The 26049-nt window shown below is 39.2% G+C and overlaps 1 protein-coding gene across 2 annotated transcripts in view; it reads right to left on the bottom strand.

Annotated features, from left to right (window-relative positions):
• MET (MET proto-oncogene, receptor tyrosine kinase) overlaps positions 1-26049 on the bottom strand; it is a 126032-nt gene that overhangs the window by 89628 nt on the left and 10355 nt on the right. For both annotated transcript variants that reach the window (XM_082399977.1, XM_082399976.1), the window contains exon 2: positions 2574-3790. In XM_082399977.1, coding sequence (XP_082256103.1) covers positions 2574-3776 — 1203 coding nt within the window. In that variant the 5' untranslated portion in view covers positions 3777-3790. The remainder of the gene's footprint in view (positions 1-2573; positions 3791-26049) is intronic.

Genomic DNA, 26049 nt, shown 5'->3' with positions numbered 1-26049 from the left:
GAAGCTCAAGGAGGGCCAGAAAACCCCTGCTGCTGCAAATGTGCTCTCCAAGTCCTCCGAAGGTTACTGCTGCACTGTCTTAACTTTGTCCACAGAGCACACAATGGTCCCTCCATAAAGATCTGACTGATTAGACATGTTAATAACAAAACTACAATATATGTATCTATTCACTAAACATTATGCCAAAATAAAAACTTAGTTCCAAGAAATTGTCAGAAGGGTCACCTGATATCTTTGCCAAGACAAAATGGAGTTGTATTGCTTAGAGTACTTCCAAACTTTTTTGATCTTGTAAATCATTTTGCTTTTGTGTGAGTAACAGCTCTAGGTGTCTTCATTTTAAGATGAAGCTGGGAAATGACTGTATGCTGACTATTGGAACAATCTGAGGTCTTTCTGTGGCGGGTATATGAAAACTGATAACGTGGGTAGTTTCATTCTTGGAAAAATTCTGACCTTTAGTAACCAGAGAAGATAAACAGGCAAATAAATAGAGGAGATTGGAAGGTATCTGTCTCTGTGGAATTTGGCTAGTGTAAAAGTTGTCTTCCCTTGTAAGAAGACTATGTTGGCCAGTTCCATCTTGTTTCCCACAAGAATTTTTGCGATGGGAGTGATAACGGTTTCAGGTGTGGTTGGTGCATTTTGGGCATTTTTCCTGGGTGATAAAACTGCCCTGAATTTCATTGGGTAATCCTGCCTTTTTGTTCCCTTTGGAACACTAAAAAAGTCAAAGGGGTAGGATAAAGTTCAGCTGTGTTTTGAGAATTTCTAGAATTGATAAATACATTTACATCTGGGGGCTGAAATGTACAAAATAAAACAATGAGATAAGATATCAGTATACCCTTGTACGGTAAAGTCTCTTTAATTTTTAAACGAACAAGATTTAAATAGCAAAGTCGTGTGCTTTAGAGGCTCTGAAGGAATTCCCAGTAGACTCTTTTTTAAACTTGTTTCTGAAGCAATTCATTGGATGCAGGAAAAATGTTTTCTCTGAAATGCTATTAATATTACACTTTTATGTCCTAATTCCCAGGTTTCTGAAAGTCTTTTTGTTTCCTTTCATTCTTTGTCTTTTCTAGTGAGGAAAAGGGACAGCCTCATGAGCAATCCCATTGCTTCTTACAGATTTTGCAACATATATTAAATGTATTCAGGGAGAAATAAGTCTTAGTTGGGATATATATGTATGTATATTATGTATATTCATAGACTTTTGAGAGAGAAGGAAGTTATGTCTTTAGTTCACTAAAAGATGGATTCATTTTCTCAGAAGCATTTTTCTAACTTTATAAATAAATTACTTAAGAGTTTCCATCTGGAGAAGTACTCTAGACATTTCAGCAAAAGTGAAACAAACGTTTCTGAATTATTATGCCCTTGTTATCCATCTGCAAATTATATACTTTCTTTTATCAAGGACATGTTTAATGTTCTTCCTGCTTGCAATTACAACCTTTACCACTTAGATTGAAAACTGCTAGAGTAAGTGAGTTGTACATTTTCAAAGTCAAATCGTCTTTAGAAAAGCTACAGAATTTGTTCATACAGTTATGATCACTAGTGGTCATTATGTTAGGAGGCATAACCAGGTCTGTATGTTCAAATCTGGGTCCCCACCAAGAAAGCCCAAGGCCACAGTGGACTCCCAGTTTGATGCTCTTCCTCTAGCACCAAATGATCTGATGACTAGCAGGATAAATCCTCTGGGTATAGCTGGTAGCCTTTACTATATCTAAATCAAAGCAATAAAGAATTTCCCTAACAATTCCTGGGAAAATATCATTTCATGTAAGTACAAACAATCATCAATCAAGAATATTTATATCTATAAATATCAAATGCCAACCAGGTAAAAAGCAACAAATTAGAACTTGGTAGACACCAATTCAAGCACATTCAAGCACAAAGTTTATGTATTGAAGTCAAGATCCAAAGTATGGATTTGAGAGCAAAAATTTCCTCTGTAGTTTTCTAATTTATTCAGAGAGGTATATTAGTGCATTTAAAATGTTTAATTTATCAACATTTTAGAAGAGATTTTTTTTGTTTGTTTTTAGTGAAGTTTCTTTAAGTAATGCCAAGAATAGAGACTGTTCATTCATACATCAGTGAGCGAATGGGATCTCATTGAAAAAAAAAAAAAAAAGCCTTCAAAACCTACAAATTAAGCATCTTATTCTAAATGTTGTAAAGACTGCACGGCATCTCAATAACTGTGTTTTATAGGAATTGCTGTTGTGTTAAACTTTATGTACATCCGACCAGAACTACTAAAGCTGATATGAGAAACAAGGTTAATAACCTGAAAAACACTGGCAAACCTGTAAACCCAAATTGTAAAAATATTTTATATTTGCTTTTAGTTATCACATTAACTTTTTCTCAAGCTATGATTCTACCTTTAAATGGAGATTCAATTTCTAAATTTTCTTGGAGAGAATTTGCAAATATTTGGATAAAGCCCATTTACCAAGCACCAAAAAGCCCTTTATATTCTCTTCTAGACTGATACCTATTCTGACTTGTACCTCATAATTTGTAAGTAGTGAACCTGTATGACTTACCCTATTGAAGCAGTGTTCGTGGTTGGGGCCATAAAAATGCTGGAGACATCTCACATTGTTTTTGTTGACGATCTTGTTGAAGAACTCATTGACATATTTGACAGGGAACGCACAGACAGCAGAGCGATTCATTGGTTCGACAGAATCTGGCTTGCTTTGTGCAAACACCCCGTAGAGAATGTCATCATTCAGGTTGGCACCTATTTGCTTAGCGAGCTGGGTCCCAGGCTTACTGACATACGCAGCTTGGAGAATATTAAACACTTCCTCCCTTGTGGATCTCTTTCTTCTCTTTTCTGTGAGAATACACTCCAGAGGCATTTCCATGTACGAATGCAAACCAGAGTCTACTGAACAGAACCTGATTATTCTTGTGTGAAAAGTCTGAGCATCTAGAGTTTCCCGTTGGACCGTCAAAAAGTAAATAAAATGGTTGCTTTCAAAGGCGTGGACATACTTAATGGGGTAGGAATCTCGGAACTCAGGTAGAACATCAATATAGGATTGGTCTGTCAAAAACTTAAAACCATCTTGCGTTTCCTTTAGCCTTCTCACAGATATCGAATGCAATGAATGATCTGGAAGGTAAGAAGAATTCAGGGTATTGCCCACGAAGAAGTTGATGAATCGATCCTTCTCAGACAGCAGGACTTTGGTTCCCAAGGCACTCACCACACAGTCAGGACACTGGCTGGGCTCTTCGTCTGCCTGTGGAGAGTACATGCAATGAACCTCCGACTGTATGTTAGCAGTATTGTCAGGTGGAAGGACGTGTCGCTGGCAGGTCCCTCTGTGGACACTGCCGCAGCTAATGAGTTGGTCATCATAGTACGTGTCAACAAGCAGAGCCATGTTGATGTTATCTTTCCAAACGCCACCTGATAAATTGGCTTTGTGGCTGCAGTTCTGACATGGGAAACAATCTGGGTGTTCCAGCACAGGCCCAGTCTTGTACTCAGCAACCTTCTGAAGGTCTTTGTCATTTAAAACGTAAAGGTAGTTAATGGCACCGAGGTAAATGTGATGCTTGTGCGAAACGACATTCTGAATGGGTGTTTCTGCTGTGAAGTTAGGAAGCTGATACTGCATGTTCACATTCATCTTGGACTTTACTAGTGCCTCTTTACACTCCCCATTGCTCTTCTGCACCAAGGTAAACAGAAGCACAAGGATGCCAGGTGCAAGCACAGCAGGGGCCTTCATGGTGAGAAGTTTATCTGCCAAAACATGTTCAAGGCAAGAGCAGTTTAGTTGTCATTAGAAACAAAGAAGAAGAAACTGAAAGAACTATACCAGTTAAACTATTAGAAACAAATCTTCCTAACTGGAATTTTTACATTGAGTGAAAACAAAAAACTCTAGCTGGTTTCACATAAAGATGCATTGTGCAGTTGGACATGACTCTACATAGTTTAATTTTAGAACTCAAGCCATGAACAAGTAATTTTAGAGAACCATTATGAGATGCAAACAATGTTCTGTATTAAGAACGATACAGCAACTAGGTTAGACTCATTCAGCAGTGAAGTCAGAAAAATAGCAAACTTCTTTCTTAACCTCTTGCTGGTTGTTTAATGTGGTTTAATATCTGTGGTTAATGACTAGGTTGATATTTGAACTTTCTCAGTTAGTCAAGTAAAGGAATTGTGGTTCAGATTCATTTATTCTACAAGTCACAGCAGGCATTGTTTCCTTGGGAGCATGTAGAATTACTAGGCTAAATTTAGCTTCCCTTTGGAAGAAAACAATCATAAATTCTAGAAGCAATATGATCACATGCTGTTTATAGGATTTTCTGTGCAGAGGAAAGGTATGGTTATAATTTGGCTATAATTGACCTATTGTTTTGGATAGACAAATGTTTAACTTAATGTAAGATCACTGGGAATGTAAAAACAGAAAGCTAAAAATGTATAAAATAAAATATAATCTTTAGGACTAAAGTCCTAGAATTATTTCTCAGGGAAAAACAACATATTGTTCGCTACCAAGTCAAAAGTTATTTAGTTAAAAGAACATTATTTTAACATTCCATTGTATGCACACGGACAGTATTTCTACTAGGAAGCATGAGTGGATTTGTTATTCAGGTTTTAAAAAGTTAAGGTGCACAAGTTATAAACATTGTGAGTTCTACTTATAACAGCTATAGGCAGGGTTGGAAAAGAAAGGCCTTAGAGAAAGAGAAACCAAATAGTTATTACTTCTTTCCCCCTTTTGAAAAAATGCATAATTCTGACGGGACAAAGGGACCCTTTAAAAACATACTGGGCATTGTAACTATGCCAAAGACTAACTCTAGGTCCACAAAAACACAACAGAATTCACTGTGCACGGCTCTGTGCTTACACTATGGGAAATGGGACATGGCGCTTACCCTTCAGTGAACTTACAATGGTGTTGAGAGATAATACACATATGCAAATTACATGGTATAATACATGGTATTATACTTTCCTGTATAGCAAAAACCAAAAGCTAAAAGCATCAAGAGAGGAAGGCATGGCCTGTACTTAGGATTACTATGATCATGAGAAATATGGACAAGTCCAATACGTTTCAGGTCCAGAAGACAAGGACAATGCCTTTTTGGTTCATCACTCTATCTCAAGGACTTGATATAGAACCTAGAACAGAGTAGGTGTTCAATAAACATATGTTGAATAAATGAGTGAATAAAAATTAAACAATAAGTTCAAAGTCACAGAACAGATAAGTGTAGTAGCCAAAGCTTAAAACCAAATTTACTGACTCCAAAATCAAAGATAAATTTACCCTACCAAACTGATAGGAATTACAGGCATTATTTAAGAAGTAATAGAAAGTCATTGAAGGGTTTTGAGCTGGAGAGTCATATGAGCAAGGTTTTACTCTAGGAAGATTGATCTGGAGGAAAAGTGGCTTAGAGCAGGGAGAACCTGGCAATGAGAAGACCAGATGACAGGCATTATAGCCCATAACCAGGTAGTAAGGGCCAGAAGCAAGATGGTGGCCCCAAGAATAGACAGGAAGGGATGAATGAGAGACATATTTGAATTGATTTGACACCTAAACTGGTGGAACACAAAAGAGAAGGTAAAGATAAGCAGCGTCATCTGGGAAAAAGTGGAACAAGTTACAAACTAGGGTAGTCAGTAGGAGGAAGTTAGGCTAAAGATCAAGGAATATGATAAGCTGGTTTTAAACATGTTGAGTTTGATGTGTTATTGAGAAATGAGTGAAAACGTTCTACTATAGGAATGACTAGTAGGTTTTACATTGTTTCCAGCAAGCAGGTTATCTGGAGTAAGTGAAGAATGAAGATTCCAAGCAGACAGCATATGTGCCAAGCAGTAGAGGAGAATAATGAGAAGGATGTTGAGGAGAAGCCTGCTCTTACTGGGAAAGTGGTACGATTGGTCTTGGGTGAGGTAATATCCATCTTAGATGAGACAGAGGCAAGCAGAAGCATGAGTGCCAAGTATCTGCCATCTGTGCATTAGAAAGAATGAAACTTCAGAACTTGATCTTAGTGGGACAATTGGGATTCTAGTTGGAATAGAAATAAACTTTGCATGTTATCTGCACAGAGGGGATGGTTAAAACCAAGAACAAGTATGTTCATGGAGGGACAAGGTGAAGGAAGAGAAGACAAATGAACCAGATCTTGGAGAATACACACACTGGAGAAACTAGTGAAGGAATCAAGGAAGGTAAGTTAGTTCAGGGCGGCGTCATGAGAGCCAAAATTGCACTGTGTCACTGAAGGCAGGCGAGGGCCTCAGGAAGGTGGATGTAATCCACACAAAAGCTCCTTGTTGACCTTTACAAGAGTAGTTGCAGCAGATTCAACAGTGGTATCAGACCACTAAATTGCAAGGGTATGTGTGATGAGGAAGTAGAATGTTTGTCAAAGGAAGGACAAGCAGAAGGCAATATCAGGGTTGAGAGGACTTTAAGTTGCAGGAAAGACATACACTTATTTGTAGGTCTCTTTTTCTTCTACTACCGTTTGTTGGGTATCTACTAAAGGCCAGGCACTGTGGTAGGTCTGGGAACCCAGAAACACGGTACCTTTCCCAGGAAGCTCACAGTCACTTGGTGGAGGCAACAGGTTGACAGAAATTATGGGAATGTGTAGGAAGGGCAGCCAACCAGACTGGAAATGAGGCTAGAGCTGAGTCTTGAAGGAGGATGAGGAATGGAAATTCCCAGTGGAAGAGCAGTTTGTGCAAAGATACAATGGCAGGAGAGAGCATATGATACAATCAGGAGAAATGCAAGTAGTTGGGCCTAGAGAAGCAGGGAAAACCAAAAGAGCAAATGAGGGAGATAAAAATTGTTCGATCAACATTCGAAGGGATCAAAATGAGGCATTTCCAAGAGCCCTGAAACATAAGAGAAGTCACTCTTTCTGAGACAGCAGGAGAGGATGAGCAGTCACATAAAGATATAGGGACATTTAAGGAGTCCCTATAAGTCCCTATTAAGGGAATATGATCTCAATGTTCTAAAAAATAAATTAGGGTATATGACCATCTGCTGAAATTGATGGTTACAGAGGAGTGACCAGGGACTTGAGGGTGAAGGAGGAGGTTTAGAATATCTACAGCAGGGTATGCAAACTGAGGTCAGCAAGAAAGAAAGGACTGTATAGTAGCTTTGAGGGCTTCCTGAAGATAAGACACAATGTATATGACTTCCTCTTCACATTCATGAGATATGGAAGAAACCCAAGAAAGAAGGTCAAGGACACAATGATTTTCAGGATCCAAATGAAGGCATCTGATTGAGGATATAGGCTTTAAAGGCTACAAAATTATAGTTGGACCAGAGGGCAAAGCAGAGCTTCAGTAAGGTATAAACCATATAATAATAAAAATAACAATAACTTGTATTGAGTGTTTACCACGTGCCAGGCATTCTGCTAAACCCTCTGATATACTCTTCGTAAACACCCTGTGAAGTAGGAAGTATTATTATTCTCCATTTCTAGATGAGCAAATTTGCCAAAAGTCACACAGAACCAGATTCAGTCCCATGTCTGACTGACAGGAATCTGTCCGGGATGTTGAATGCTTCACTAACACTGGAGCAGCTTCCTGAGCTAAGAGGGAGAGTGCACTGGAGCAGAAGTTAGACAGAGCTCTGGTTCTGGCCCTTTCCCTCTCTAGGGAACCAGCTAATGATGGCTTAGCATACGCATCTCTTCCCAACTCGTGTTCAGTGACCTCATCTTGGTTGCTTGAAATCGGCCTTGGTGGGAGTATTTACCCCATAGAAGTTGGCAAACACTAAAAATCAGGGCTTATTTCCCCCCTGGAGGGATGGTTATTAAATACTTACAAGCATACCCCTGGGTTGAACCAATGAATGCTGAAGTATTTTCCAACTCCAATAATTTTCAACTCTGAGATTGTTTTTCTACGTTTTACTCCAACGCCATTGAACTGGCATATATTGCTTTCTCTTCTCTATCTATATCATCTGCCAGATCAGGCTGTGTGAGCAATTTTAAAATTTATATTGGGAGTGACTCCAGAACTACTTTCATCTTTTATATATTTTTGCCTTGATACATTTATTCCTGTGATGTGCTTGGATCAGGTTTCAATATAAAATGTCTTTTTACTGTTTGTTTTTTCTTTCTTTCTTTCTGAAACAGTGCTGGCCATTTAACCAACTTTGAGTTCCTTACTAAAAGGAACACGTAAAGATGATTCAAACAGACTGACTAATTCATTCTCTTAAAATGTCATGCACATAGCAGGTGAAACTGAATCATTCATAAAACATTTCTGTATTTCTTTTCAGTTGATAGTTAAGATAAGCTCACTGGCAAAACATTTCCTGGGAGTGATTATCTCAGTGGCACCTTGGTCATTAAACTATTGGTATTTAGGGGTATTTCCTTTAAAGAGGGCTGCTCTATTAGCAACAAATACCAGCTTAACCTAATGGTAAGACCACATACTCAACTCTGTCTGCCATCTATCTACCTCTAGTTTTCTCATTTAACTAGCTTACATTGGGCTTTTCATGCCCTAGAAATCTAGAAATACATTTAATTCTCTAAGAGTTATTGAGTAATTACCTGTGCCTATTACCACTACTACTGTCACCATCACTGTCCTCATCAACAAAAACCTGTCTCAAAGCATATACCTGTGTTGTAAGCAAGTACTGATGGCTCATGAAAAAACACAACAGGTGTCATGGGATAGGTTTTTAAAAGAGAGGGACTTTCAAAACTTTGACACAGGTAACTCTGCTTTCCTTAGGAATTGATTTTTCTTAGAAATCATAATATTTTATAACTATATAGATAGTACTTTATAGTTTACAAGATGCTATCAACTACATCATCTCTTCTAATCTGAATGTTTTCTTAGAAGGTAAGCATTACTCCCATGTTTTCAGGGAAAACTGTTTCAGGGGAAACTCCCATGTTTTCATGACAAAACTAAGATTCAAAGAGGATAAAATATTATCTAAAATATGATAAACATGCAATCTAGTTCTTATAAGTGTATTTCTAACTTTTTTAAGTATGATGCTTATTTGAGCTGTTTCAAATTATTTGCATTTCCTGGAAAAGACTTTTGTTCTAAAGGCACAATATTTTGAAAACTTTTTCTGAATTTACCTGCCCAGCCCCCGCTCTACTACTGGCAACTCTTTTGAAAACTCTCCCCTACCTAATGGGGCTGTCAAACTGGCTTATCTTCTCCCCACAAGGTGAGCTTGCAAACCAGGCTGGCCTTTTAGTGGATTCTATTCCTTTGACCCAGAGTTTGGACAGGGGTGAGCATGTGACTAAAGCAAGGCCAACCAGGGTCTTTTGGGGTTTAATATAGATACTGGGAGGGGACCTCTCTCCCTCAAAAATCACTAGCACTAAGGATGATATTAACTTGTACTGTCTGATGACCATCTTTGTCACTGTGTGGAGAAAGCCTGCCTGAGCATGAAAGTGACCCAAGGGGCAGGGGATCCTGGACATGGAGAAAGGCAGGCCACTAATGCTATTGTTCAAACATCTGTATCCACCATGTCTTCAGCTAATGGGAACCAGTACATTTTTCCTTTCCTCCTTTCTTTCTCTTTCTTTTTTCCATCAGCAATTTCATTGTGATTTTTTAAAAGATTTTAATTAATTTTAAAAATTAGTTAATTTATTTTTGGCTGCTTTGGGTCTTCGTTGCTGCACGTGGGCTTTCTCTAGTTGCAGTGAGCAGGGGGCTACTCTTCGTTGTGGTGTGCGGGCCTCTCATTGCGGTGGCTTCTCTTTGTTGTGGAGCACGGGCTCTAGGACTGAGGGCTTCAGTAGTTGCAGCACGTGGGCTCAGTAGCTGTGGCTCACGGGGTCTAGAGCGCAGGCTCAGTAGTTGTGGCGCACGGGCTTAGTTGCTCCGTGGCATGTGGGATCTTCCCAGGCCAGGGCTCGAACCTGTGTCCCCTGCATTGGCAGGTGGATTCTTAACCACTGCTCCACTAGGGAAGCCCCTCATTGTGATTCTTTTATTCCTTGTGCCTGAAAGTCCTGACTAAACAATGTCCACTCGAAGATTCTACAAACTTGTGAATTCAAACAAAAGTCAAGTGCATAAAAGCAACTTTATGTAAAATATTCAAGTAATTGGCAAAGACAGTTTCTTTATTTACTTGAATAATTTCTCTAAATATTTCACTTTGCATTTGGAGATATATCTACTAGTTAAAATTTCTTAGGTGCTACACTGGCTTTTTTCTGCTCTATAGTTTCAAATTTTTCTACAATATTTACTTAACATAATCTCAAGATCGAAATAATGTATGTAAGTGAAGAGTCAAAATATAAAAACTAGAAAACATTTCAATCCTGCTTATAAGTGTATAAAAGGGATTTATGATGATGGAAAATGGCCGAGGCCCCGTATTAAGGAAACTGCAGTCATAAAAAGTCATGGCTAAATTCTCCAGGAGGACTTGCCAGAGTGAAATCCTAAGGAAAATTCTTAGCCCTTTCTACATTTATAATATTTCCATTAATTTGAAAAGTAGGCCCATAAAAACAAAGCTAAGGAAAGAAGATCTCAATAGGAGATTCCTGATGACATTTAAAATACTGCATTTATAAACACTCACTGCTTATGAAGAGTCATATTATATCACATAGTATTAATCAAATATTTGTGAGCTCCCATTGCATACCATGCCCTTGTCTAAATACTGAGAGTTTCTACCCTCAAAAAGTATACAGTCTGCGGATTTGAAGACAGTAAGATAAATGTTAAAAATCTAAATATGTAACCTAAATTGAAAAGTGACAGATCTACTGGGCTGTCGAGAAAGCAAATTTTAAAACATGCTTTGTTCAACATTTGATTCTTAGGCTTAAAGCTTTAACACTTAGTGTTATTATCATCAAAAAACCTAAGCTGACTTTAGAAAGATAAAACAATACATGTCAAAAATCCCTTCTAATGTAGCCAGACACTACCTTGACAATGATTTCTAACAGTAAGTCAAAAGGACAGAAGAAGACTTCAGGGTTTTTCAGCCCACACAACTGCTCATTTATATGACCACATTTAAATGATTCAAAATACCCATGAGTTAATCTTATGTCTAATATTTACAGACTAGTTTGCTTAACAACATTGTTCCCAATAACTCATAAGCCTTCTGGAGAACAGGTGGGTGTAGTGGAGAGAGTATGGGCTTTGGTGTCATCACACTCTGATGTGATGTGAATCTGGGCTTTACCATTTACATACCTTCTGACTCTGAGTGTCAGTTTCTTCCTCTAAAACATGGGGATAATAATGGTACACATCTGTGGGTTGGCCAGGAGGGTTAGAGATGAATTATGAGACACTGGCATTCAATTATGCAGCATACACTGGCATCCAATAAATGTAGCTATTATGCTTACCCTCCTAAGTTGTGTCTTAGCCAGTTTGTGCGTACCTTCATCAAAAATGAGGAACTTAAAAAAAAAAAAAAATGAGGAACTTGGCACAGTCCACTGGGTGAGCCCACTCCAAATACTTGTTGTTTCATCACCTTGGCCCTCTTGTCTACAGTTTAAATAGTGTTATTTCTTACTTTCCCACCCTTTGGCCATCTTGTGGTTTTCCTCTAAAGCTGTTTCAAGTTCCTGAAGTCCTTCTTAAATTATCCTCCAAGAGATATGGGGATATATGTGTATGTATACCTGATTCACTTTGTTATAAAGCAGAAACTAACACACCATTGTAAAGCAATTATACTCCAATAAAGATGTTAAAAAAAGTAAATAAAATTTAAAAAAAAAATTGTCCTCCAAGACATGGTAAGGCCATGGTAAGGGCCTTCCACACTAACGAAGAACAACAGATAAGGAACCTTTACTTTACCTCTTTAAAGAAGAGCAAACCCATGCCCCCACTGAGGTTTAGGAAATGAATATATAGGATGCTCAGTTGAATTTGAATTTCAGATAAACAATGAGTAATTTTTTTAGTATAAATATGTCCCATGAATGTATATTATATGACAATATGAGTTGTAAGCAAATGGAGAAAAATAAGGGAATAATCACCCTTTTCACTAACAGAACTTAGATTGAAAATATTTTGGCCAAACCTATTTATCTGTTGGAGTAGAACTGTATTTTTAAGGTTTTTGTAGCACATGCATGTTGCAAAACTGCATATTTTTTTTTGTTGTTGTTGTTGCTGTTCTGATGCTGTGTGTCTAAAACATGCTGTTTTCAAAGTGATTATCAGGGTAACCTGTTCCCAACAGGTGGTTTTAAATATCGTGTGAAGGTACAACTATGTAAAAGGAAGATTTTTTTTTTTTTACTAAAAGTCAAGGAAACGATTTGTGTGCTTGTAGAGAAAAGTTATAGTGTATATGGCAACCTGTCACTGACATAAATTTCTGAAACAGAAAAAGCATTTCTATATTAATATGTATACTTTATAATAAAAAGCTTATTAAAATTCATATATAGGTCGCTATAGGAGAAAACAAGTTAAACATGGTACAAAAAAAATTTTCATGTGTTATAAATATTGTTTTAGCAGCTCCTCTAAACAATTACTCTTGATTATTATACAAATGTTGTTTCTTTGATAGATACCCCAATAGTGCTCTTATTCAGATTCTTATCTAATATTGTATCCCTTCTTCCAATAAACATTTTAAAGGTTGAAAATGACAGAATCATGGCACAAGAAAAAGCCAACGTGCATTTTCTAGTTGTCAAACATGATCGAAATAATTGTCCAACTCTGATATGGTAAGAGTAAAGATAAAAAGAACAGAATTCCATTATATTCTCAAGATTATCCCTCACACAGTCATAATCTGTTAGTAAATATCTTTGTCCTTTTAAGAATGGCTGAAAGTATTCAACTTCTGGGAAATAAGAATAAATGGACATTTGTTTTATCATTGTGCATATTGTAAGAAGTCCTGTTCAGAAAATACATTGAACTGTCAGTCTTGATTGATGGACAGGCTGTTGTCCCATTAATAAGCCGCAGGTCAGATAAGAATGTTTCACTGCCCTTGAAAATGTGAAGGTTGAACTTTCAATGTTAAGAAAGTGCTAAGATTCTTGAAATCCTACAAAACTATTTTAAAATATTTTCAGCCTAATGGATAGATGTAATTTTATAATTCAGATCGTGTAGAAGTGCTACCAGATTTTGTTCAATTAATCCAGGAACCCTGAATAACATGAATCCACAAATCACATTTGAGAAACATTTTTCTAACTATACAAATTAAAATAAAAATGAAAAAAGCCTAGCAACCTCTTCCAGTTGCATTCAAATACAGGGTTTGAATAGGATAAACCTGACTGAATGGTCAGAATGTGAACCACAAAAGGGAGACACAGAGAGGAAGCCGGTACATCACTCATTAATAAATCCGACATTTCCCTCCCTCAGTGCTTGAAAATGTCCTCGGCATAAGGCACGGTGAATTCCAAATGGGAAGAAGTGTGCTCAGGATTGAGTTTATATAACTGATCACTCTCCCCTGGTGTTACCTAAAGCAGAAATCAAATGGCTGCAGAGGAATGCTGGTGGTTAGTGGACCCCATTCATGTCATGGCCGCTGTCACGTAAAGAAAGAGAAATCAGCATCCAGGGAAAGAGAGAAAAAGAGGAGACACATGAGGATGCCAAAGGGCAGGCTGTGACCCTGAAATATGGAGTGGTCAAGCAAGGGGGGCGTTCTCCTCTAACACTATTTGCACCTAGCTCTTAGGGTGTGGCTGAATTTTATTTTGCTCACATCTGAGAACTTTTCTTGGAAATCAAAGTTAACAAGTAGACTCTCTGGCAGTGAAGTGAACTAGGGACCCTTTTCAAGGTGAATTTTGTCAGTATATGACGTTTTCTTTTCAAGCAAAGTAGAAAAAAAAACTTTTAGAAATCATGAAAATAGTATGAATGGAAGAAATAACAAAACTGACCATATTTTGCATAGATGTGGATTCCCAGGGTGAACATAGTGCAATTCTAACAGTGTTGAGAGAAAAATTAAAAGCACATAAATATCACTACATTGAGATCAATATGTAATCAGCGAATAAAAGAACCAAATAAAACTTTCTACAAAAATCTTAAATACTTTAAAATGAATAAAGAACACCAAGCAAAGCTATTCTCGTAAAAACAGAACAGTACAGAAAAATAAGTACAGAATCCAATATCTAAAATGCTGGATCCTTGAAAAATCGATAAACTAAAAGGTTAGGACAACTTAAAAACAACTGTGCTCAGGATTGCATTTATATAATGGACCAATTCAAGGAAAAATAATTCAGTGTGTGTGTGCGTGTGTGTGTGTGTGTGTGTGTGTGTGTGTGTGTTTGAGAGAGAGAGAGAAACAGAGAGAAAAGAGGGCAAGGCATTAAAAAACTTTTTAACCATATAGGTGCTGCCCATTGGTTGGCAGTCCCAGCCTCCTGCCACACTGCCCTCTAGTTGTGCACTCCAGATGGGTGCACATCTCTGGAGGAATACAGGGAAGGAGAGCTAACTACAGCAGACAGAGGCGGGGCCAAGTAGTATTCTAGAGTGAAGATATTACTTGCAGGATAAGCTGGAGTTGCTCAGGCACAGTGGAGACAGGGGACAGGCACTCTGGACTGAGAGACCATACATGCAGGCACTGTGGGGAGAATGTGCAGGGCTGCTCAGGAAGCTGTAACTGGCACAGAGGCTATGTGGGCTGGGCTGGGTGTGGATGAAGCCGGAAGGTTAGGCTGGGGCATATCACAGAAAGTCTTATGCGTCCTACTGAGGGGCCTGTACTCTTTCAGTAGTGGAGAGTCCCTGGGAGGTTTTAATCAGGACACGGAAACCAGAATACTTATAACTATATATTAGACAACTTTGGTGACAGTGTGGTGAGTGGACTGAAGGGGAAAGGAGCTAGAGGCCAGAAGACATAACGGAAGGTCACTGAAGCTTCCAGGCACTAGAGGATGAAAACTTACAAGAGTGAAGATTCCCAGATCTGCATCTTCATCTCTTTAGCTCCAGAGAGTCCAGAAATCCATCTCTCAAGCATCAATTTTGTATGTTCAACAGCTATTCAAGACTAAATTTGACAAATATTTATTGAGGACCAAATATGTGCAAGGTGCTTGGGGGTACACCAGTAAACAAAACAAACATTCCTGCTGTTGGGGAACTTACTCTGTAGCAGGTGGCTCCAGACAACAAATACATAAAACAATTAAGTCAATCCTGTACTGTATTAGAAGTTGATGAGTAAATGTTGGAAAAAATGCAGGGCTCCATGTGAAAAGTATTTATTCTATTTGTTAACTGTCCTCAACAAATAAAGAAGTTTCAGAATGTGAAAAAAAAGAAGTTGATGAGTGTTACAGGCAAAAAAAGAAAAAAAAAAGCAGCACTGGGGCATCAAGAGTGCCTGGAGGGGAGGTGGTGGAAGAGGTCTGTAGCTTTGAAAAACTGGGAAGGGGGAGGAGCTTCAAGATGGCGGAAGAGTAAGACATGGAGATCACCTTCCTCCCCACAAATACATCAGAAATACATCTACATGTGGAACAACTCCTACAGAACACCTACTGAATGCTGGCAAAAGACCTCAGACCTCCCAAAAGGCAAGAAACTCCCCACGTACCTGGGTAGAGCAAAAGAAAAAAGAAAAAACAGAGACAAAAGAATAGGGACGGGACCTGCCCCAGTGGGAGGGAGCTGTGAAGGAAGAAAGGTTTCCACACACTAGGAAGCCCCGTCGCGGGTGGAGACTGCGGGTGGCGGAGGGGGGAGCTTCAAAGCCACGGAAGAGGGCACAGCAATGGGGGTGCGGAGGGCAAAGCGGAGAGATTCCCGCACAGAGGATTGGGGCCAACCAGCACTCACCAGCCCGAGAGGCTTGTCTGCTCACCCGCCGGGGCGGGCAGGGGCTCGGAGCTGAGGCTCGGGCTTCGGAGGTCGGATCCCAGGGAGAGGACTGGGGTTGGCTGCGTGAACACAGCCTGAAGGGGACTAGTGCACCACGGCTAGCTGGGAGGGAGTCCAGGAAGAAGTCTGGAGCTGCCAAAGAGGCAAGAGACTTTTTCTTGCCTCTTTGTTTCCTAGTGCACAAGGAGAGGGGATTAAGAGTGCCACGTAACCATCGACAGACGAATGGATAAAGAAGTTGTGGTACATATATACAATGGAATATTACTCAGCCATAAAAAGGAACGAAATTGAGTCATTTGTTGAGACGTGGATGGATCTAGAGACTGTCATACAGAGTGAAGTAAGTCAGAAAGAGAAAAACAAATATCGTATATTAACACATGTATGTGGAACCTAGAAAAATGGTACAGATGAACCGGTTTGCAGGGCAGAAGTTGAGACACAGATGTAGAGAACAAACATATGGACACCAAGGGGGGAAAACCGCGGTGGGGTGGGGATGGTGGTGTGCTGAATTGGGTGATTGGGATTGACATGTATACACTGATGTGTATAAAATTGATGACTGATTAAAAAAAAAAAAAAGAATTGAAAAAATAAAATAAAAAATTTTTTAAAAAGTATTAAAAAAAAAAAAAAAAGAGTGCCGCTTAAAGGAGCTCCAGAGACAGGCGCGAGCTGCGGCGATCAGCACGGACCCCAGAGACGGGCATGAGACACTAAGGCTGCTGCCGCCGCCACCAAGAAGCCTGTGTGCAAGCACAGGTCACTATCCATACCTCCCCTCCCGGGAGCCTGTGCAGCCCGCCATTGCCAGGGTCCCGTGATCCAGGGACAACTTCCCCGGGAGAACACACGGCGCACCTCAGGCTGCTGCAATGTCACGCCTGCCTTTGCCACCGCAGGCTCGCCCCACATTCTGTACCCTCCCTCCCCCCCGGCCTGAGTGAGCCAGAGCCCCCTAATCAGCTGCTCCTTTAACTCCGCCCCGTCTGAGGGAAGAACAGACATCCTCAGGTGACCTACATGCAGAGGCGGGTCCAAATCCAAAGCTGAACCACAGGAGCTGTGCGAACAAAGAAGAGAAAGGGAAATCTCTCCCAGTAGCCTCAGGAGGAGTGGATTAAATCTCCACAATCAACTTGACGTACCCTGCATCTGTGGAATACCTGAATAGACAACGAATCATCCCAAATTGAGGAGGTGGACTTTGGGAGCAAGGATATATATATATTTTTTCCCTTTTTCTCTTTTTGTGAGTGTGTATGTGTATGCTTCTGTGTGTGATTTTGTCTGTATAGATTTGCTTTTACCATTTGTCCTAGGGTTCTGTCTGTCCGTTGCTTTTTTTGTTTTGATTTTTTACTATAGTTTTTAGCACTTGTTATCATTGGTGGATTTGTTTGTTGGTTTGGTTGCTCTCTTTCTTTCCTTTTTTTTTTTATTACTTAAAAAAATTTTTTTTAATAATTATTTTTTATTTTTTATTTTAATAATTTTATTTTATTTTATTTTATTTTATCTTCTACTTTCTTTCTTTCTTATTTTTCTCCCTTTTATTCTGAGCCGTGTGGATGACACGCTCTTGGTGCTCCAGCCAGGTGTCAGGGCTGTGCCTCTAAGGTGGGAGAGCCAAGTTCAGGACACTGATCCACAAGAGACCTCCCAGCTCCACGTAATATCAAACAGCGAAAGCTCTCCCAGAGATCTCCATCTCAATGCTAAGACCCAGCTCCACTCAACGACCAGCAAGCTACAGTGCTGGACACCCTATGCCAAACAACTAGCAAGACAGGAACACAACCCCATCCATTAGCAGAGAGGCTGCCTAAAATCATAATAAGGCCACAGACACTCCAAAACACACCAGCAGATGTGGACCTGCCCACCAGAAAGACAAGATCCAGCCTCATCCACCAGAACACAGGCACTAGTCCCCTCCACCAGGAAGCCTACACAACCCACTGAACCAACCTTAGCCACTGGGGACAGACACCAAAAACAACGGGAACTATGAACCTGCAGCCTGCAAAAAGGAGACCCCAAACACAGTAAGATAAGCAAAATGAGGAGACAGAGAAACACAGAGCAGATGAAGGAGCAAGGGAAAAACGCGCCAGACCTAACCAATGAAGAGGAACTAGGTAGTCTACCTGAAAAAGAATTCAGAATAATGATAGTAAAGATGATCCAAAATCTTGGAAATAGAATGGAGAAAATACAAGAGACGTTTAACAAGGACCTAGAAGAATTAAATAGCAAACAAACAGTGATGAACAACACAATAAATGAAATTAAAAATTCTCTAAAGGGATACATAGCAGAAAAACTGTGGCAGAAGAATGGATAAGTGACCTGGAAGATAAAATAGTGGAAATGACTACTGCAGAGCAGAATAAAGAAAAAAAAGTGAAAAGAATTGAGGACAGTCTCAGAGACCTCTGGGACAACATTAAACGCAACAACATTCGAATTATAGGGGTCCCAGAAAAAGAAGAGAAAAAGAAAGGGACTGAGAAAATATTTGAAGAGATTATAGTTGAAAACTTCCCTAATATGGGAAAGGAAATAGTTAATCAAGTCCAGGAAGCACAGAGAGTCCCATACAGGATACATCCAAGGAGAAACACGCCAAGACACATATTAACCAAACTTATCAAAAATTAAATACAAAGAAAAAATATTAAAAGCAGCAAGGGAAAAACAAATAACACACAATGGAATCCCCATAAGGTTAACAGCTGATCTTTCAGCAGAAACTCTGCAAGCCAGAAGGGAGTAGCAGGACATATTTAAAGTGATGAAGGAGAAAAACCTACAACCAAGATTACTCTACCCAGCAAGGATCTCATTCAGATTTGATGGAGAAATTAAAACCTTTACAGACAAGCAAAAGCTAAGAGAATTCAGCACCACCAAACCAGCTCTACAACAAATGCTAAAGGAACTTCTCTAGGCAGGAAACACAAGAGAAGGAAAAGACCTACAATAATAAACCCAAAACAATTAAGAAGATGGTAATAGGAACATACTTATCGATAATTACCTTAAATGTAAATGGATTAAATGCTCCAACCAAAAGACATAGACTGGCTGAATGGATACAAAAACAAGACCCATATATATGCTGTCTACAAGAGACCCACTTCAAACCTAGGGACACATACAGACTGAAAGTGAGAGGAGGGAAAAGGATATTCCATGCAAATGGAAAACGAAAGAAAGCTGGAGTAGCAATTCTTATGTCAGACAAAATAGACTTTAAAACAGACTATTACAAGAGACAAAGAAGGACACTACATAATGATCAAGGGATCAATCCAAGAAGAAGATATAACAATTGTAAATATTTATGCAGCCAACATAGGAGCACCACAATACACAAGGCAAATACTAACAGCCATAAAAGGGGAAATCGACAGTAACACAATCATAGTAGGGGACTTTAACACCCCACTTTCACCAATGGACAGATCAGCCAAAATGAAAATAAACAAGGAAATACAAGCTTTAAATGATACATTAAACAAGATGGACTTAATTCATATTTATAGCACATTCCATCCAAAAACAACAGAATACACATTCTTCTCAAGTGCTCATGGAACATTCTCCAGGATAGATCATACCTTGGGTCACAAATCAAGCCTTGGTAAATTTAAGAAAATTGAAATCGTATCAAGTATCTTTTCCGACCACAATGCTATGAGACTAGATATCAATTAGAGGAAAACGTCTGTAAAAAATACAAACACATGGAGGCTAAACAATACACTACTTAATAACCAAGAGATCACTGAAGAAATCAAAGAGGAAATCAAAAAATACCTAGAAACAAATGACAATGAAAACACGATGACCGAAAACCTATGGGATGCAGCAAAAGCAGTTCTAAGAGGGAAGTTTATAACAATACAATCCTATCTCAAGTAACAAGAAACATCTCAAATAAACAACCTAACCTTACACCTAAAAAATTAGAGAAAGAAGAACAAAAAGCCCCAAAGTTAGCAGAAGGAGAGAAATCATAAAGATCAGATCAGAAATAAATGAAAAAGAAATGAAGGAAACAATAGCAAAGATCAATAAAACTAAAACCTTGTTCTTTGAGAAGATAAGCAAAATTGATAAACCATTAGCCAGACTCATCAAGAAAAAAAGGGAGAAGACTCAAATCAATAGAATTAGAAATGAAAAAGGAGAAGTAACAATGGACACTGCAGAAATACAAAGGATCATGAGAGATTACTACAAGCAAATATATGCCAATAAAATGGACAACCTGGAAAAAATGGACAAATTCTTAGAAAAGCACAACCTTCCGAGACTGAACCAGGAATAAATAGAAAATATAAACAGATCAATCACAAGCACTGAAATTGAGACTGTGATTAAAAATCTTCCAACAAACAAAAGCCCAGGACCAGATGGCTTCACAGGTGAATTCTATCAAACATTTAGAGAACAGCTAACACCTATCCTTCTCAAACTCTTCCAAAATATAGCAGAGGGAGGAACACTCCCAAACTCATTCTATGAGGCCATCATCACCTTGATACCAAAACCAGACAAAGATGTTACAAAAAAAGAAAATTACAGACCAATATCACTGATGAATATAGATGCAAAAATCCTCAACAAAATACTAGCAAACAGAATCCAACAGCACATTAAAAGGATCATACACCATGATCAAGTGGGGTTTATCCCAGGAATGCAAGGATTCTTCAATACACGCAAATCAATGAATGTGATACACCATATTAACAAATTGAAGGAGAAAAACCATTATGATCATCTCAGTAGATGCAGAAAAAGCTTTGGACAAAATTCAACACCCATTTATGATAAAAACCCTCCCGAAAGTAGGCATAGAGGGAACTTTCCTCAACATAAATAAAGGCCATATATGACCAACCCACAGCCAACATTGTCCTCAATGGTGAAAAACTGAAACCATTTCCACTAAGATCAGGAACAAGACAAGGTTGCCCACTCTCACCACTATTATTCACCATAATTTTGGAAGTTTTAGCCACAGCAATCAGAGAAGAAAAAGAAATAAAAGGAATCTAAATCAGAAAAGAAGTAAAGCTGTCACTGTTTGCAGATGACATGATACTATACATAGAGAATCCTAAAGATGCTATCAGAAAACTACTAGAGTTAGTCAATGAATTTGGTAAAGTAGCAGGATACAAAATTAATTCACAGAAATCTTTTGCATTCCTATACACTAATGATGAAAAATCTGAAAGTGAAATTAAGAAAACACTCCCATTTACCACTGCAACAAAAAGAATAAAATATCTAGGAATAAACCTACCTAAGGAGACAAGAGACTGGTATGCAGAAAATTATAAGACACTGATGAAAGAAATTAAAGATGATACAAATAGATGGAGAGATATACCATGTTCTTGGATTGGAACAATCAACACTGTTAAAATGACTATACTACCCAAAGCAATCTATAGATTCAATGCAATTCCTATCAAACTACCACTGGGGCTTTCCTGGTGGCGCAGTGGTTGAGAGTCTGCCTGCCAATGTAGGGGACACGGGTTCGAGCCCTGGTCTGGGAAGATCCCATGTGCTGCGGAGCAACTAGGCCCATGAGCCACAACTACTGAGCCTGCGCGCCTGGAGCTTGTGCCTTGCAACAGAAGAGGTCGCGATAGTGAGAGGCCCGCACACCGCGATGAAGAGTGGCCCCCACTCACCGCAACTAGAGAAAGCCCTCGCACAGAAACGAAGACCCAACACAGCCAAAAACAAACAAATAAGTAAATAAATAAAAATTTAAAAAAACAAAAACAAAAACTACCACTGGTATTTTTCACAGAACTAGAAAGAGAAATTTCACAATTTGTATGGAAACACAAAAGACCCCGAATAGCCAAAGCAATCTTGAGAAAGAAAAACAGAACTGGAGGAATCAGGCTCCCTGACTTCAGACTATACTACAAAGCTACAGTAATTAAGACAGTATGGTGTTGGCACAAAAACAGAAATATAGATCAATGGAACAGGATAGAAAGCCCAGAGGTAAACCCACGCACATATGGTCACCTTATCTTTGATAAAGGAGGCAAGAATATACAGTGGAGAAAAGACAGCCTCTTCAATAAGGGGTGCTGGGAAAACTGGACAGCTACATGTAAAAGAATGAAATTAGAACACTCCCAAACACCATACACAAAAATAAACTCAAAATGGATTAGAGACCTAAATGTAAGGCCAGACACTATCAAACTCGTAGAGGAAAACATAGGCAGAACACTCTATGACATAAATCACAGCAAGATCCTTTTTCACCCACCTCCTAGAGAAATGGAAATAAAAACAAAAATAAACAAATGGGACCCAATGAAAGTTAAAAGCTTTTGCACAGCAAAGGAAACCATAAACAAGACGAAAAGACAACCTTCAGAATGGGAGAAAATATTTGCAAATGAAGCAACTGACAAAGGATTAATCTCCAAAATGTACAAGTAGCTCATGCAGCTCAATATGAAAACAACAAACAACCCAATCCAAAAATGGGCAGAAGACGTAAATAGACATTTCTCCAAAGATATACAGATTGGCAACAAACACAGGAAATAATGATCAACATCATTAATCATTAGAGAAATGCAAATCAAAACTACAATGAGATATCATCTCACACCGGTCAGAATGGCCATCATCAAAAAATCTACAAACAATAAATGCTGGAGAGGGTGTGGAGAAAAGGGAACCCTGCACTGTTGTTGGGAATGTAAATTGATACAGCCACTATGGAGAACAGTTTGGAGGTTCCTTAAAAAACTAAAAATAGAACTACCATACAACCCAGCAATCCCACTACTAGGCATATACCCTGAGAAAACCATAATTCAAAAAGAGTCATGTATCAAAATGTTCATTGCAGCACTATTTACAATAGCCAGGACATGGAAGCAACCTAAGTGTCCATCAACAGATGAATGGACAAAGAAGATGTGGCACATATATACAATGGAATGTTACTCAACCATAAAGAGAAACGAAATTGAGTTATTTGTAGTGAGGTGGATGGACCTAGAGTCTGTCATACAGAGTGAAGTAGGTCAGAAAGAGAAAAACAAATACCGTATGCTAACACGTATATATGGAATCTAAAAAAAAAAAAAAAAGGTCATAAAGAACCTAGGGTCAAGACAGGAATAAAGACACAGACCTACTAGAGAATGGACTTGAGGATACGGGGAGGGGGAAGGGTAAGTTGGGACAAAGTGAGAGAGTGGCATGGACATATATATACTACCAAATGTAAAATAGATAGCTAGTGGGAAGCAGTCGCATAGCACAGGGAGAACAGCTCGGTGCTTTGTGACCACCTAGAGGGGTGGGATAGGGAGGGTGGGAGGGAGGGAGACGCAAGAGGGAAGAGATATGTGGACATATGTATATGTATAACTGATTCACTTTGTTATAAAGCAGAAACTAACACACCATTGTAAAGCAATTATACTCCAATAAAGATGTTAAGAAAAAAAAAAAAAGAAAAACTGGGAAGGTGCCTTTTAAGTAAAGAGTTGGAGGAAGAGAGGACTTAGCCATCTAAATACAGCTATGCCTGGTGTGTCTGAAGCACAGCAAAGGGGCCAGTAAGCTTGGACCTCGGTGACTAGAAGATGAGATCAGAGAAGACAAAGAATGGGATCAGGCAGGGCCTTGTAGGCCACTGTGAGACCTGGGCCTTTACTGGAGTGAAATATGAAGCCACTGCAGAGTGTTGAGCAAGGGAGTGATTATGTTTGAATGGAATCACCTTGAGTGGGTGTGGGAGAAGGTTGCTGGTGCCAGGGGGGTGGGATAGGGCTAAAATGGAGAAGTGAGGCTGGTTGGGAGTTGGGAGGCTGCTGTTAATAGTGCAGGTAAGTGATGGCAGTGGCCTAGGCCAAGAGGAAGGAATAAGTGATGAGAGGTGGCTGAATTCTGGTTATATTTTGAATGCAGCTAAAAGGATTTGCAGATGGATTTGGAGATGAGGTGTGTGAGGAAAAAAAGGAGTCAAGAATATGCCAAGGATTTTGGCTTTTGTAACAGGGAGAATGGTTCTGCCAGTTACAAAGGAGCTGGAGGGTGGAGCAAGTTTGGCAGGGATGTGTGAAGATCAGTAGTTTTGTTCATGTTTGACATAGTTTTTAGACATCTAAATGGAGATGTTTAGTTTGCAGTTGGATATTTGAGTCCTGGAGTTGGGGAGAAAGGTCTGGACTAGAGACTTAAATAAGGAAGTTGTCTGCATATCAGTGGTATGAAAGCCATGAGATTGGATGAAACCACCAAGGAAAGGAGTGTAGGGAATGAAGAGAGGAGAACCGTGTGCTAGGGCTCACTGACGCCAACAGGCTGGGGAGAGCAGGGTGACCAAGAAGGAGCAGTTGGGTATACATTCTGGCACCTCCGTCTACTCCCATGAAACTTGTTCTCCCATTCCATATCCTATCTTGGTGCCTAAAATTTCCCACATTTCCAAGACATCATGGTTGACTCCCACCTACAGGTGTTTTAAATATGTCCACCTGCATCCATCCCCAGGGCAGTATCACTTCTTACCTAGATTATTACAACAGCTTCCTACCTGGTCTTCCCTCTCCATTCTTGTCCCTGATCATCCATTCCCCAACGTAACAGAGATATCTTTTTAAAAAGACAATCTGATTATGTTATTTTTATGTTTAAAAACAGTTCAACTCCTTAGCACAGCTTAAAAGCCATGCATGATTTGGCTTCTGCCTAATTCTCCAGCCTTGCCACTTGTCATCTCCTCCCTAGAAATCTAGGCTCCAGCCACCCTGTCCTTCTTTGAGTTGTTGAAGCAAGCCATGTGTTCTTCCACTCTGGGTTTCAGCACATAGATCCCTCTTTATGGAACACCTCTGCCCTCACTTTCACCTGGTTAACCTTACTCGCCCTTTCAGTCTCATCTTAGGGAACATTTCTTCTAGGAAGCCTTCTCCAATGCTTCTCTTGCCCTCTAGGAAGGGATTAGGAACTCTCCCATGTGCTCATACATCAAACCTGCCTCCCCCTTATCTGGACTTTATAATGTTGTGTTGTAATTTACTTATTCATACCTCCCACTAGACTATAAGCTCCATCTTTAGCCCCTGGCATACTGCCATTACATGGCACTTGGTAAGAATTTGTTGAAGAATAGATAATGGAATGAATACATGAAAGAATGATCCTGAATAAAAACTCTGGCAGTATGGATATAACAGAAAGAAAGGACTAGATTAGAAATTTATGTGACAATGATGCAACATCAATACTGACCATTGAGGAGACTGAGAAATCAAAGATGGCTAAAAAATGTCTACCTTGGGTGTAATAAACAAAGGTAAGGAAAATAGGCAGAGAGGAGTTTTGGGGCAAAAATAATAGTTCAGTTAATAACTAACTGAGTGTCTGTTGGTCATTCAAGTGGCAGTGTCTTTAAGGTGACTAACAACATGGGCACAGTGGTTTAGAGAGAAGAGGGAGTTAGAGATAGCAATTGGTGAACCACTGATCCATCGGTGTATTTGAAGTCATGGAGGTAAATGAGATCACCCATAGGCATGTTCAGTAAGAGAAAGGAGGGATTCAGATGGAACCCTAAAGACCAGAATCTAAACTTTCTATCTAAAGGCTGAAGGAAAGGTTTGAGTGGTATTTCAGAAGCTTGAGAAATTTCAAGAAAGGAAAAGCAAGATGTATAGTGTCAAATCTCATAGAGGGGTCAAGTGGGATAACAGAAGTGTCTGTCAGATTTGGCAATGAGGTTTCCAGTGATCAGAGTGAGGATATCTTCTTGGGAGTGGGGAAGAGACTGCTTGAGTTGAATAAGTTAAAGAATGAATGATAGTAGAAAAAATGAGATAGTGATTTTCAAGAATTCTTTATTTAAAGGATAAGGCAGAAATAGGAGTGAATACTTAAGGTAACTGTATATTAAGGATCTTCTTAGGGTGTGTGCTTCTTTCTAGAAGCAGCGAGTTGAGTAAGGGCTGAATGAAAAAAGGCAATGGAGATTTTAAAGATGAGAAGGGTTG

This window comes from Balaenoptera borealis (genome assembly GCF_965194805.1).
Source record: "Balaenoptera borealis genome assembly, chromosome: 7".
NCBI lineage: Eukaryota > Metazoa > Chordata > Mammalia > Artiodactyla > Balaenopteridae > Balaenoptera > Balaenoptera borealis.
Note: the sequence above shows the minus strand (reverse complement) of the source record. Positions and strands in the feature narration are given on the sequence as shown.